A 14,479-nucleotide genomic window follows, 5' to 3' on the forward strand; every position below is an offset into this window, starting at 1 on the left:
ACTCCAGAAGGTTAGAGTCATTGCCCAGAAGATCACGGGTTGCCCTCTCCCCTCTTTGGAAGAGCTTTAGAGCTCCTGCTGCCTTAAGAAAGTTCAAAACATCCTTGAAGATCCATCTCATCCTGGCCACCACACACCCTTTTTTTTTTTTTGAACTATTACCTTCTGGCAGACAGTGCAGGACAATAATAAAAACAAGGACAAATAGGCTGAAAAACAGCTTCTATCCCAGGGCAGTAGCTCTTTTGCATTCTACAGTATAGTGCAGTGTTGGTGCGGTGTCGGGGTTTTTAGATTCAGTGTGTGGAGGGTGAAGGCTGTGTGTGTTTATTTTCATGGTCATGATGTGCACTGAAGATGGTGTTTGATTTTGTCCTACGAGGTGCATTGACAATAAAGTAAAGTAGAAATAGATACATTTAGAGTTTGCTTCTGCGAAATGTCATTAATGAAGGTACCGTTCCAAACCATGCTTTCTTCTCTATTTTTGAACTGATTAAAAAATTAGGATTTGATCAAGGACCTCAAGTCAGAGATCTCCGGAAACTTTGAGAAGACGATTTTGGCAATGATGAAAACGCCTGTCCGGTTTGATGTTCTGGAAATCAAAGAAGCTATCAAGGTTTGTATTTCAAATAAAACGATGCCTCTTATCAATGTTTTGTCTGTTTCAGAGTTCATTTTGTCTTTCTCTCCTGTCTCCTTCCAAACTTACCCTCAAAATAATATTTTTCTCTTGGCTTTTTCTGCTGGCTATCAGCAGAAAGGCCTTGCATTCAGGCATGGCTTGCCTTGGCTTCTCTGCATCTGTCATACATCCCTTTTAGGTTATTGAAAGTGCCTTATTTTTTTTGGAATATGACACATTTTTTCCATGCCCAACAGTGGGTGGAAATGTCTGTGCATCTTATGCAGCGAATGTTGCTGAAGCCCCGCCCACCCACTGGCCCCCACCACTCGGCCTCTGCCCCCCCCCAGCAATTTGCCTCCTTGCAGTAAACATCCTGTTTCAGCTTCAGCACAGCCTAATTTAGCACAAGCAGCTGATTGTCAGTTGGATCGGCCTCCTGACCATCAGCTGTTTCACGCTGCAGGGATCGCCATTGCCTATTGCCATCTCTGTGCGCCCCATTTTTGGCCTCTGCACACCCCATTTTCCACCCATTCCAAGCCTGGCTACCCGTATGGGCTGAAAATGGGGCACACAGAGGCCAAAAACAGGATGCGGAGGCCAAAAATGGGACACACGGAGGCATCGATAAACGATGGCAATCCCTGCAGCCTGAAACAGCTGGTTGTCGGGAGGCCGATCCAACCGACAATCAGCTGCTTGTGCCAAACCTAAAAAAGGCTGTTTGCTGCAAGGAGGCAAATTGCTGGGAGGCAGAGGCAGATTGTTGTTGTTTTTTCTTGCTTTCCTCCCCAAAAAGTGTCTTACACTTTGGAGTGTCTTATACTTCGAAAAATACGGTATTATGTAAGTGAGGTGCAAAACATTCGAATCATAGTTTTGAATTTGAAATGCCCTATGTCAGTTAAGAAATGCCCCGTCACAAATGCAAAACTATCATTTTGTATGCAAAGTGGGGTGTTTTGAATTCACTTATGACTCAACCTCATCTGTTTTGTGCATTCCTAATGGTGTCTGTATCGAAGACAGATGATGATAGATAGATAGATAGATAGATAGATAGATAGATATGATTTAAGAACTGCAGTGATTCACTTAACAAAAGTGGCACGAAAAGTCATAAAATGGGACAAAACATGACTTAACAAACATCTCACTTAGCAACATGAATTAAGGTCTCAGTTGTGGTCGTAAGTGAAGGACTCCCTGTCTTACAGAGAGAATCTCCTGCATAATAATGAGAATAATGAGTCTTTCTCCCTCTGCTAGGGTGCTGGCACAGATGAAGCCTGCTTGATCGAGATCCTGGCATCTCGCGACAACAAGCACATTCAGGAAATCAGCCGAGTATACAAGACAGGTGAGTTTTATCGCTCAGAATCAGCCCCGATCTGATCTGGAGAGGCAGGTATGGTGAGGACCGAAAAACTGAGTTGTGGACATGGGTCTTGTGTTCTCCTAGAGGTGGAGTGCGGGGTTATGGGGCCATGGGGAAAAGTTCTCCATTTTTTTTTTTTTTTTGCTGGGTTGATTTATTGGCCCAGGACCAAGATGCAGAGTTTACATTTGGAAATATACCCTGTGGATATATTCCCTTTCTGCTAGGCTGCTGTGGATAGAAGGGATAGCCAGGCATGGCCAATAACTTGGGAAACAGCCCAAAAGAAAGGAAGGACTGAGATTTCCATCCAGTGGTGGGATTCAAACATTTTTACTACTGGTTCTGTGAGCGTGGCTTGGTGGGCATTGTAGGGGAAGGATACTGCAAAATCCACATTCCCTCCGCACCCCACTAACCTGCTTTCCAGCTCCATTCTCCTGTGCAGGGCAACCAAAGAAGATCCAGCCAATCAGCTGGGACTTGGGAGGTGGAGAACAGATGGGGGTGGGGCCAGTCAGAGGTGGGATTTGCCGGTTCTCTGAACTACTCAAAGTTTCCACTACCGGTTCTCCAGAACTGGTCAAAACCTGCTGAATACTACCTTTATTTCCATCCCTCCATAGGACGAAGAGGGGGGAAAAATTCAGGCTGGGTTTTAAGGACAAAAAAAAGGGCAATTCTGTATCTGTTGAAGTCCATCTGGGTGATATGTACATAGGAAGCACAATCCAGTGGTTAAAGCACGGAAATGGAGAGATTGTGAATTCTAGTCTCCTCATAGGCTGAAAGCTAGCTGGGTGACCCTGGGGCCAGACAAGGTCTCTCAGCCCTAGGAAGGAGACAATGAATGTCAATCAAATGGCAACTTCAAATCTCAACAAATAAATGCTCTGTCTTACATATTGGCAGAAAAAAATCAGAAAATAAAATACAAGCTGAATAGTCAAGACCTTGTTGAGGATCCAAACTCTGTCAAGGATCTTGGAGTACTCATCTCTAATGATCTAAGTGCTAGAGCCCACTGTAACTACATAGCCAAAAAGGCATTAAGAGTTGTTAATCTAATCCTACATAGCTTCTTCTCTGGTAATATCACACTACTAACTAGAGCATACAAAACATTTGCTAGACCAATACTCGAATACAGCTCATCAGTCTGGAACCCACATTACATATCTGATATTAACACAATTGAAAAAGTCCAGAAATATTTCACAAGAAGAGTTCTCCGCTCCTCTACTCATTGCAGAATACCTTATGCCACCAGACTTGAAATTCTAGACCTAGAAAACCTAGAACTACGCCGCCTCCGGTCCGATCTAAATATAGTATATAAAATCATACATTGCAATGTCCTACCTGCAAATGAATACTTCAGCTTTAATCATAACAATACAAGAGCACACAATAGATACAAACTCAAGGTTAACCACACTAAACTTGACGAGAAAATACGACTTCAGCAACAAAGTGGTCAATATTTGGAATACTCTACCTGACTCTCTGGTTTCTTTCCCAAACCCCAAAAACTTTAACCTTAGACTTTCTACTATTGACCTCACCCCCTTCCTAAGAGGCCTGTAGGGGGCGTGCATAAGCGCACCAATCGTGCCTACCATCCCTGTCCTATTGGTTTTTATTTTTCTTATAAATATCTATCTCATGTATTCAAAACTATATTTATTCTTATACCTGTATCTTGTAAGTGATTGACAAATCAAATAAATACTAAATACAAACCACTTCTGAAAAAGTCTTGCCAAGGGACTTGTCCAGGCAGTCTCTGAGAGTCAACCTCCTTTCTGTTTACATACTTTACATTTTTTCTAGTTTTGTTATTTTTAATATTTTAGTTCTCAATGCAGAAACTTTTTTTAGGATAAGCTTTTATGATGTGGGCTGGCCAGAGTTGCTTGACAGTGTAGTGGATGGGAAAGGGAAGGGAAGGGAAGGGAAGGAGAGAGAAAGAAAGAAAGAAAGAAAGAAAGAAAGAAAGAAAGAAAGAAAGAAAGAAAGAAAGAAAGGAAGAAAGAAAGGAAGGAAGGAAGGAAGGAAGGAAGGAAGGAAGGAAGGAAGGAAGGAAGGAAGGAAGGAAAGAAAGAAAGAAAGAAAGAAAGAAAGAAAGAAAGAAAGAAAGAGAAAGAAAGAAAGAAAGAAAGAAAGAAAGAAGAAAGGAGGGAGGGAGGGAGGGAGGAAAAAGAAAGAAAGAAAGAAGGGAGGAAGGAAGGAAGGAAGGAAGGAAGGAAGGAAAAGAAGACAGACAGAAAGAAGATAGAAAGAAAGAAAGAAAGAAAGAAAGAAAGAAAGAAAGAAAGAAAGAAAGAAAGAAAGAAGAAGAGGGAAGGAAAAAAGAAAGAAGGAAGGAAGGAAAGGAAGGAGGGAGGGAGGGAAAAAAGAAGGAAGGAAGGAAGGAAGCAAAAGAAAGAAAGGAAGGAAGAAGAAAGAAAGAAAGAAAAGAAAGAAGAAAGAAAGAAAGAAAGAAAGAAAGAAAGAAAGAAAGAAAGAAAGAAAGAAAGAAAGAAAGAAAGAAAGAGTAATGGGATCCTTGAATTTTCCACCCACTGCTGATATAGAAGAGAAACCGAAGTTTAATTTAGATGGAAAGAGGCAGCAAGAGTTCTTCTAGACGGGAACATGGCTTGTTTCCAGGCTCTGCCATCAGGAGCTCAATGGAAGAAAATGTCTGCATTGTTGAAAAATGAAATTGTTATGTGAGCACAAGGGTGTGGTGAGAAATTCCATTTGGGAATTCCTTGAATGCTCTTTCTTTCACTATTTTGGAAAAACAGTATTTTTTGAAGGGTAAAACATAAAATACATGTACATGTTTATGAAAGTGTTTCCACCCTAAACCAGATGCACTTTTATCTATAAATGTATTACACTCACTTTCTTTTCCTTTTCCCATTTCCTGGGGTTCCCTAATGTTGAGATAATACCCCTAAAAAATCATAATTAAAACTGACTTTCCTTGGTTTTTCACAGAATTTAAGAAAACTCTGGAAGAAGCCATTAAAAGTGACACGTCTGGGCATTTCCAGAGACTTTTAATTTCACTCTCTCAGGTATGTAGATGATTATTCAATATCGTGTTTATGATTGCTTAATGTCATCTTCACAGATGTGTACCTTGACAAAGTCATGGACTAGAAATTTGGATCTAACTTCTAACCAGAGTTAAAAGCCAAATACTTTTAGCTACATTAAAGGGACATATGATGGTAAACAATGTTCCTGATTTTTTAGCCAGCATTAGCTAAAGTAATTCTGATTGTGGCTTGTTTCAGCAAACCAGAACTTAAACCGAGTGAAGTCCTGATGAATGACAGTGATAGATGTTTTGACGAAATCAAGAAACAATCTGATTGAGACTTGAGCCATCGTGGAGCTGTCGGTGCTCTCTGATTTTGACTGTTTTATTGCAGACATTTCATGACCCAACTAGGTAACAACATCAGGAGATGGGTAATGAAACATCTGCAAGAAAACAAAACAAAAAAAAAGACCAGACAGCATCAAGGGCTCCACAATTCAACTCTGAGTTACAGAGAGTCCCTTCTATTGGTACTCAACTCATTTTCACAATCCGAATTAGAATTCTTTATTGGCCAAGTGTGATTAGACACACAAGGAATTTGTCTCCGGTGCAGAAGCTCTCGGTGTACTTATAACAAGAGTGATAGATCATAGTCATTGTAAAATATATATTCATCATAAATCATAAGATACAACACTTAGTGTTAGGCCAGGATACTAAATAAGCAATGAACATAAATCATACTTGGATACTAAATAAACAATTTAAACTGTAAGATACACGCAACAAGTTATAGTCATAAGAAGATGAGGTGACAGGTAATAGGGAAGATGAGAAAATGATGGTAATACTGTCTTTCTAGAAAGTTTGACAGTGTTGAGGGAATTAGTTGTTTAGCAGAGTGATGGCATGGGGGGAAAAACTGTCTTTGTGTCTAGTTGTTCTGGTGTGCAATGCCCTATGGCAGTGAGGGTGAACCTTTTTGGCCCTGAATTCCCAAACCGGAACATGGGTACATGCCCGTGCATGTGTGTGTATCGGAGTGCTAGTGCGCACATGCCTATTTTTGGGGTGTTTTGGGGTCTGTTTTGGGCCATTTTCAAGCCTTTTGGGAGGTGTTTTTGGCTTGAAAATAGCCCCCCAAATGGTCTGTTTTCTTGCCATTTTTCAGGTCTTTTCAGGCTGTTTTTCAGGCCAAAAATGGAGACGAGCTGGACATTGTGCATGTGCACACCAGAAACCAGAAGAGCAACTGGTGGTGGCACGCATACCCACTGAGAGGGCTCTGCGTGCCATCTCTGGCACACGTGCCACAGTTTCACCATCACGGCCCTATACTGTCGTTTTGAGGGTAGAAGTTGAAACAATTTATGTCCAGGATATGAGGATGTAGACATTTTCACAGCCCTCTTTCTGGCTCTCCAGAAAGAGAGATTAACCCAAGGATTGGTCAAAGCAAATGGTGAAGCTTAATTGACCCTCACTCATCCTGAAAAAAGAGCTAACCGGAACAGGATCTCCTAGTAAAAATATCCCAGAAAAATAATCCTGATTCTGATTTCAAGAAAAATAAGAAGTATGGGTCTGTGTAGAAATTAAGCTCTCTACTTGAAGAAACCCTCCCTGCCATTTTATCTGTAATCCATCTGTTAAGGGGATTTCAGTTACATTTTATCGTGCAGTTTTGATATCCTGCAATCATAGCTCTTAAAGACTTTGCATGATTTCCCTCCCTCCGTTTTGATCAAGATAAATATTTTCAATATTTCACTGTGTAATGTGTAATGTGTAATGATAATGTACAAACACATCCATGCTAGTTGTTTCTGGCTCTAGGAGGCGCCAGTGCTCGTCTCCATTTCAAAGCCGAAGAGCCAGTGGTCATGTGGCCAGCATGACGAAACACGGAAAGCGCACGGAATGCTGTGACCTTCCCACCAAAGGGGTCCCTATTTTTCTACTTGCATTTTTACATGCTTTCGAACTGCTAGGTAGGCAGAAGCTGGGACAAGGAACGGGAGCTCACTCCATTACATGGCGCTGGGGATTCGAACCACCGAACTGCTGATCTTTCTGATCGACAAGCTCAGCATCTTGGCCACTGAGCCACCGTGTCCCTGTACACATACTTTATACATGCTAAAATGAAAGGAGGATAATGGCCCGGCAACGTAAAACGATCGGCTTGACTAGCAGGCTCAGCAATGGTATTTTAAGGGTGTATGTACCTACAGTGTATATGTTTAAAATTGTAGTTTGTGTCTTAATATGAGCCTTTTTGAAAAAAATTTCCAGGGCAACCGAGATGAAAGCAGCAATGTGGACATGTCCCTTGTCCAGAGTGATGTTCAGGTTAGTATACAGCTGATGTACGCGTCTCACGTACATTTTTAAAAGATTTGCAGAATAAAATTGCTGACACCGAATGGCAAAACTTCTTTTTTTAAAAAAACCAAGAAGTTACTTTTTACGCTGGATATTTTTGCCTGTAATGAAATCTAAGACCGGTTTTTAAGGCAATGCTTTCCCTCCTAAAGGCAACTCCGTTATTTAATTTAGCTTTTATTTCCTTGTCCACCGATGCTTGCTTTTTTTTAAAAAAAGATTTCATCCTTTCTCTGGGTTCCTTTATCTGATCTAGAGACCATCAGGATCATAAGTAGGCAGGAGATCAAAATATTTATAAAGCTCTTTATATAAATATAAAATATTTATAAAAAATATTTATAAAGGGATCAAATTATTCTACAAAGACTAGAGGGCAGGACAAGAAACAAGGGTTGGAAATTAACCAAAGAAAGAAGCAACCTGGAATTAAGGAGAAACAGTCAGGACAATTAACCAGGTTCCATCACTGGAAGTTTTTAAGAAGAGTCTAGACCAGGGGCGGGCAAACTACGGCCCACGGGCCACATCCGGCCCGTTGGTCTTTTTAATCTGGCCCGCCGAAGATTGGTACAGAATTAAGGTTTGATGTGAATGATTGAATGATTGCATTCATTTGATTTTGACTTGTAATAACAGGCATTTCGACACCAGGTGGCGGCCCGTCTGTCAAATTTTAAAGTCAATGAGGCCCCCGAGCCAAAAAGTTTGCCCACCCCTGGTCTAGACAGTCTCTTATCTGAAATACTATAGCTTCTCTTTCTTGAGCAGGGGGCTGGACTAGAAGACCTCCAAGGGCCCTTCCAGCTCTATTCCATTCAAGCTGTAAATGTTCTGTAAACAGGTAACATCGAAATAGTGAATTTTACTGATATTATGGAGGAAGAAAAATGGAAATGTAACACCAATCCTGTTTGGTTTTGCCATTCATTTATTTGGCGGGTACAGCCCAAGTTTGCCCTCTGGGTAATTCCATTCTTCAGGGCCAAAGTTGTTCCAATTAATAGTTCCAGGAATTAAGCCTTAATCTCAAAATTTCAGGAGAACAAAAGAATCAGCCATCAAGAAGAGCAACTAACTGGGTTGGGATCGTGAGATAACCCAATACTTTATCCCTTTTAGGCTCTCTATGCAGCAGGAGAAAGTCGACTCGGGACAGACGAATCCAAGTTCAATGCCATTTTGTGCACCAGAAACCGAAATCACCTAAGGGCAGGTAAATTGCTCAGTCTCTTAAATCCTGCAAGCAAGTCAAGGTGACATTCAGAGTTTATGTAATGTGACCCTCTGAAATACAAGCGATCCTTGGTATTTTCTGTGGATAGTGGTTAACTAACCCTTACACTGAAACTTTGACGCAATTCAATACGTTTCTATTCAGGAGTAAGTCCACTAAGTCTCGTACGATTTACTCCCAGGTAAATATGCAGAGGTTTGAAAGCCAAAATGCTTTCACGTAGAACAAATATTGACTTTTTCATTTCGGTCTCTTTCTGCAGTTTTCAATGAATACCAGCGAACATGTAACCGGGATATTGAGAAAAGCATATGCAGAGAAATGTCTGGTGACCTTGAATCTGGAATGCTGGCAGTAGGTGAGTGATTTCTTGGTGGCCAAGACAAACCATCTGTCGGTTCGGTAGTTATTGAAGTTTCTTACTTTTGATACCTTGGCCCAGCAAATATTATGATATTCCCTTGATAGGGGAAGTTCCAATAAATGAAATAGTTATAGCTGAGAATTGAACTGTGGGACTCTTGCTGCTCTCTGAGTTTGGTTGTTTTCTTGCAGATGTTTCATTACCCAACTAGGTTACATCCTCAGTGCTAGAAGATAGTGGGATTTGTTATCTAGAGCAGCGGTTGCCCACCGGTGGGCCATGGCCCATTTGTAGGCCTTGAGAAAATTTTGGTGGGCCGCAGAGAAATCTTACCCCCAGAGCACCCCCACCAAAGCAATTAATCCAGGCTGTGCAGAAACACAAGGCTGCACTACCCACATGGCCTGCAGGAAACCTCCCTGTCCACTCACTCCTTACTGGCAAACTTGCCTGCTAAAATTTCTATTTTTCCTTTTTCTTTTTCTTTTTTTTTTTAACAAGTTTTATTTTCAAGACAAACAATACATAGATACACATAAAACAAAACATAAAAGCATAAAAAATCTCTTATCTGAAAGTTGCTTAGTCCCGGGTTAAAACTCTTGGTACAGACACAAATTCAAATTCATATTCATTTTACATACCATTTCATATCTTATTAACATTTTCAGTTTTCTATCATTAATATTAACAATCATTTATATCTTAAACATTTTATCCATTTCAATTAAATATCATGCCTTTGTGGGAACACTTATGCTTTTCAAAGATTATTACCCCCACATCACAATCTTGAATCATGTTTCGTTACAGTACTCCCTTTTCTTAACCAAAAATTTCACTAATTTATGTTAAGTATTTTATCACATTTTAGGTTACATATTGTTTCTAATTTTCTATGTTTACTTCTAAATACAAGTATAAAAATGCAGTCTTATGTACCTTTCTAGAATCCCTTTAACCATAAAGCTTATCCATTATCTCTAAAAAAATTTTGCTTATTAACATCTTGCTCCCCACCATTAGGACTTCTCATCCCTTCCTTTCTTTCTTGTTTCTTCTTCTCCTTGTCCTCTTTAACCCCTTGTCTCTCCACCTCCCTTTTATTCTGCTTTCCCCCTTTCTGTTGTTTCTTAACATAATGTCCCCTTTTCACCTTATTCTTCTCTTTTTGGGCTATTTTTCCAGATCTTAAAGACCTTTTCCCCTTTTCTCTTGCTTTTTCTCTTCTCCAATCAAAGTCATTTGTTCATCAAAGATGGCTTCTCCTTCTTCTTTGTCCCCATCATCCTCATTCTGCTTCACATAAATATAAACCGCCATTTCTAAGTATTGAAAAATAGTGCCAAGACCATCTTCCCCTCCTTGTTTTTCTCTTTCAAATTTTTGATATATAAGTTCCAATTCATCCATAGATGATGCCATTGTGTAGAGAAAAAGTTTTTCCAAACAACCACCCAGATGATTTAATCAGAAGTAATTTCCAAAGGTTCCAAAGTCACCAAACAATCCAAACAGACTATTTCTTTTAGATACCTTCTTCTTCTTCACTTTCTCTTTCTGGGGTTAAAGTAATCACAAATCCTTTTCAAATATATTTTTGGAAGTTTTTAAACTCTTTGTAATTCTAGGCAATCTTCTCCTTTTTTTCAAATTTTGCTCTAATTCTTTTTTTCACTCTCCCTTCCCACTCACAGCCAAAAAGGTTTTTGTTTTTTTCCGCTGTCACTTTAGGAAGGAGAGTAGAACAAAGAAAAAACTTTCCCCTTTAGAATATTCGCAGCTTAAAACTCTCACAGGGAACAATATATACTTAGCAGCCTTTAAGATTCCAGGTCACTTTCTCCCGTCTTGTCCCGGTTAGAATCAACTGTCACTTTTCTTTCAGCTTCCTCCCTCCTGCACCTGCTTGTCCGGCTGCAGCTTTCTTCGTGGCGGCCATTGCTGACCGCCGTTCCTCCGCCTCGGGAAAAGGGGTTTAGCCGGCTGGGGAGGGGTTTGCGACACCCCAAACCCCTTGCCGGTTCCCCTGTCTTCAGCTGCCTCTGCGGGCAGCTATATCCCCCAGATCCAAATGGATCGGGGGAACCTTGGCGTGACGCAGCAGGGATCGCGCAGTCGCGAATCCCTGCCGCCGCCGAAAGGTTTTCCTTTTTCTGACCATCATCTGTTCTGCTCTGCCAGGAGATTTAGATTAGCTAGGAAGCAGGAAATGGTTGGATTTCTTGCTTTCTAGCTAGTCTTTAGATCTTCGGCTCTGCTTCCCTTAGGACTGAAGGTTTGCTTGCAAGTAAATTCAGCGCAGACTCACGGCAAGCAAATTTGAGAGACTGAGCTAGCCGATGGCAGATAGATAGATCACTGAATGATTCTGTGAGCAACTCAATCTGCCTGCTTTGCCTGATTTTTGGTAAAAGTTGCTCTTTTTTTATAAAAAAATTCAATATTTATATACATATTTATAATATTTACATACAAGTCATGCCCAACCAAGCCACACCCACAAATTAGGCCATGCCCACAGAACTGGTTAGTGGTCCCTAGGATCTAAAATTATGAGTTTGGTGGTCCCTGAGGTCCAAAAAGTTGGCAACCCCTGGTCTAGAGCAGATGCCACTCCCTTCTAGCACTGATGATGTTACCTAGTTGGGTAATGAAACATCTGCTGGGAAACCACCAAGCTCAGAGAGTACCAAGGACCCCACAGTCGTTGTCGTCGTCCTCCTCCTCCTCCTCCCCCTCTTCCTCCTTCTCCCTTCTAGCACTGATGATGTTACCTAGTTGGGTAATGAAACGTCTGCTGGGAAACCACCAAGCTCAGAGAGTACCAAGGACCCCACACTCGTTGTCGTCGTCGTCCTCCTCCTCCTTCCCCTCTTCCTCCTCCTCCCTTCTAGCACTGATGATGTTACCTAGCTGGGTAACTGAGATGTCTGCAAGAAAACAACCAAGCTCAGAGGGCAGCAAGGACCTCATAGGGCAGAGGTCCCCAACTTCTGGGCTGCAGCCTGATACTGGGCCATGGCCCATTCAGAACCAGGCTACACAAGCAGTAAGCGACTGTGTGCACGCAGGTCTATTTGTGTGAGCAGCAGACACTCACATGCACACCTGCCTCTCACATGGAACCATTCCTCCTCCCCAGTGCTGGTCCACAAAGCCAGAAAGGTTGGGCAGCCCTGCCATAGGGGAAGTTCCTGAGAACTCAGTGTTGGCGTGATGGCAATGGTGTTGAATTTCATTTTTACCAGTTCATTTACTGTAACTGTCTTGATCATTCTCTTGTCCGTTTGCCTTCCCTTGCCCTCACTGATAGAGCATAGAGGCATGATAAATAAATTTAGTACTTCTAGTAAATAAACAGAGAAATGGTTCCTTGAAAATAATATTTTGAACTTTCAGATAAAGGAGAAGAAAGTGCCATAAAGCACAGAATTCCTGTTTTATGAACAGAGAACGTAACTAGCTGCACAGGGTTTGGGGGAAAATTTTAGTGTTTTTCCCCCTGTACTAAGGCTATTCTCTTAGTTGGCCTTAGCAACAGTTTGTGTGTGTGTGTGTGTGTTTCAAATCAAGTTTAATAAGTGCTTAAATATGAAAGGGTGAATTCCAAAATCTCACTGTGCCAAAGCAGAAAAACATTTTAGATCTTCTTTGAGAAAGTTGCATAACTATAATTTTGATTTGCAGTTTGATTCCTGAGACTTTTATCTGCCATTCTGGTGTTGTTGGAAATACTCCTTTGCATTCTACCATGAGTTAGAACTTAGTTAACCTAGGAAAATGACAGTCTAAGTACCAGGAAATCAAGAAGTGCCCATCAAAATGATGGCCTTAAGAAAATTGCCTGCTTTCCACCTCTCATCTGCAATTGTGCCAGATTGGATTGATAAAATATGATGCATGCAAAGCATTCTTGGAGATTTAAAATATGTGATAAAAGTGGTTATATAATTAAAAAAATGTTTTCCGTTGACTTTCTGCCCTCCTACTGAATCTAATGAAAAAAAAAATATATCTGTGCTTCTCTTTGGCTTCATTAAGGATTGTGTATCTGGTAATTGTAAGCAGTGGCTGCGTTCATTTCTAGTAAATAGCTAGCGAGTAAGTTAAACGTGTGCTGTGTTCATCTCTATGACCCATTTCAATGTGGCTAATGAAAAAAGAGCATGTTGTTGTGTTACGTTTGCAGTGATGTTTGCTTTTGGTCCTTTCCAAGCAACCAACAATCCACTAAGGGCATTTTGAGCAATCAAGATGCTACATAAAGGGGAACAACATCATTAATACCATTAAGTGGGCCATTTTCTTTGACGTTGCTGTGCTTTCCTAGTATGAATTGATGAAGTGTCACTAATGTGTCGTCTCAATTTCCTTTGCAGTGAAGTGCATGAAAAACACACCGGCTTTCTTTGCAGAGAGGCTGCACAAGGCCATGAAGGTAACTAAGGCAGAAACCCAAAACACTCTTTAAAAAAAAATCATGTGCTCAAATATTCAAGGGATCTAGGCTTTATTAAGAAAAATGTGTTAGCTTACTGCATGGGTATGGAAGGTAGATGTGAGCTGGGCTTGCAGGATTAAGACCAGGATAGCTACAAATACATGTCACTATAGCAGAGGGAGGGAAGGCAGGCAGGCAGGCAGATAGATACATAGATGGTAGGTAGGTAGGTAAGTAGATAGAGATATGAGAGAGAGAGATAGAAGGTAGGTAGATAGGTAGATGATAGAGAGACAGAAGGTAGGTAGATAGGTAGGTGATAGATAGTAGGTAGGTAAGTAGATAGATGATAGATAGATAGATAGATAGATAGATAGATAGATAGATAGATAGATAGATAGATAGATAGACAGACAGATAGGTAGGTAGGTAGGTAGATGAGAGAGAGAGAGAGAGAGAGAGAGAGAGAGAGAGAGAGAGAGAGAGAGAGAGAAGAAATAAATAGATATAGGTGCAGATATAGAGTAGATAGAGATATATATTAAGGATTAAAAAACATGTAGTTCCAGCAAACTCAAACAAGTACAGATTGTTTCCATCCATTGCTTCTTGACTTGTCTTCTGTTGCTTTGGAGAATAATTTGAGCCCCTCTTCTTTGTGGCAGCCTCTCAAATACTGGAAGGCTAATTTTTTTCGGACCCCTTCTGTCATCTCCTTTAGGGGGCGGGAACCAAGGACCGGACTCTTATACGCATCATGGTCTCACGAAGTGAAGTTGATCTGCTGGACATCCGGCAGGAATACAAAAGAATGTATGGAAAATCTCTCTACACGGACATCTCGGTAAGGCCTGGGCAAGGGTCAAGTTTTTATCCAGGCTCTTATCTTTGGGTGGTGGCATAGGATATCAACCAATCTGTTGCTTAACTAGAAAGGCTGCCATTGACAATAATTACACATTGGTTTTCCTCACACAATATGCTTAAAATGCCATGTGTT

General features: G+C 40.9%; 1 protein-coding gene across 1 annotated transcript in view; it reads left to right on the forward strand.

Moving 5' to 3' along the window:
- Window positions 1-14,479, forward strand: part of ANXA11 (annexin A11) — a 40,509-nt gene that overhangs the window by 23,193 nt on the left and 2,837 nt on the right. The window contains exons 7-14 of the mRNA XM_026678382.2: window positions 509-622; window positions 1,901-1,991; window positions 4,998-5,077; window positions 7,345-7,401; window positions 8,557-8,650; window positions 8,934-9,029; window positions 13,418-13,476; window positions 14,201-14,323. Coding sequence (XP_026534167.1) covers window positions 509-622; window positions 1,901-1,991; window positions 4,998-5,077; window positions 7,345-7,401; window positions 8,557-8,650; window positions 8,934-9,029; window positions 13,418-13,476; window positions 14,201-14,323 — 714 coding nt within the window. The remainder of the gene's footprint in view (window positions 1-508; window positions 623-1,900; window positions 1,992-4,997; window positions 5,078-7,344; window positions 7,402-8,556; window positions 8,651-8,933; window positions 9,030-13,417; window positions 13,477-14,200; window positions 14,324-14,479) is intronic.

The sequence above is a fragment of the Notechis scutatus genome, chromosome 4 (assembly GCF_049901735.1).
Source record: "Notechis scutatus isolate UNSWTSFEM ecotype Mainland chromosome 4, rNotScu1.2, whole genome shotgun sequence".
Classification (NCBI taxonomy): domain Eukaryota; kingdom Metazoa; phylum Chordata; class Lepidosauria; order Squamata; family Elapidae; genus Notechis; species Notechis scutatus.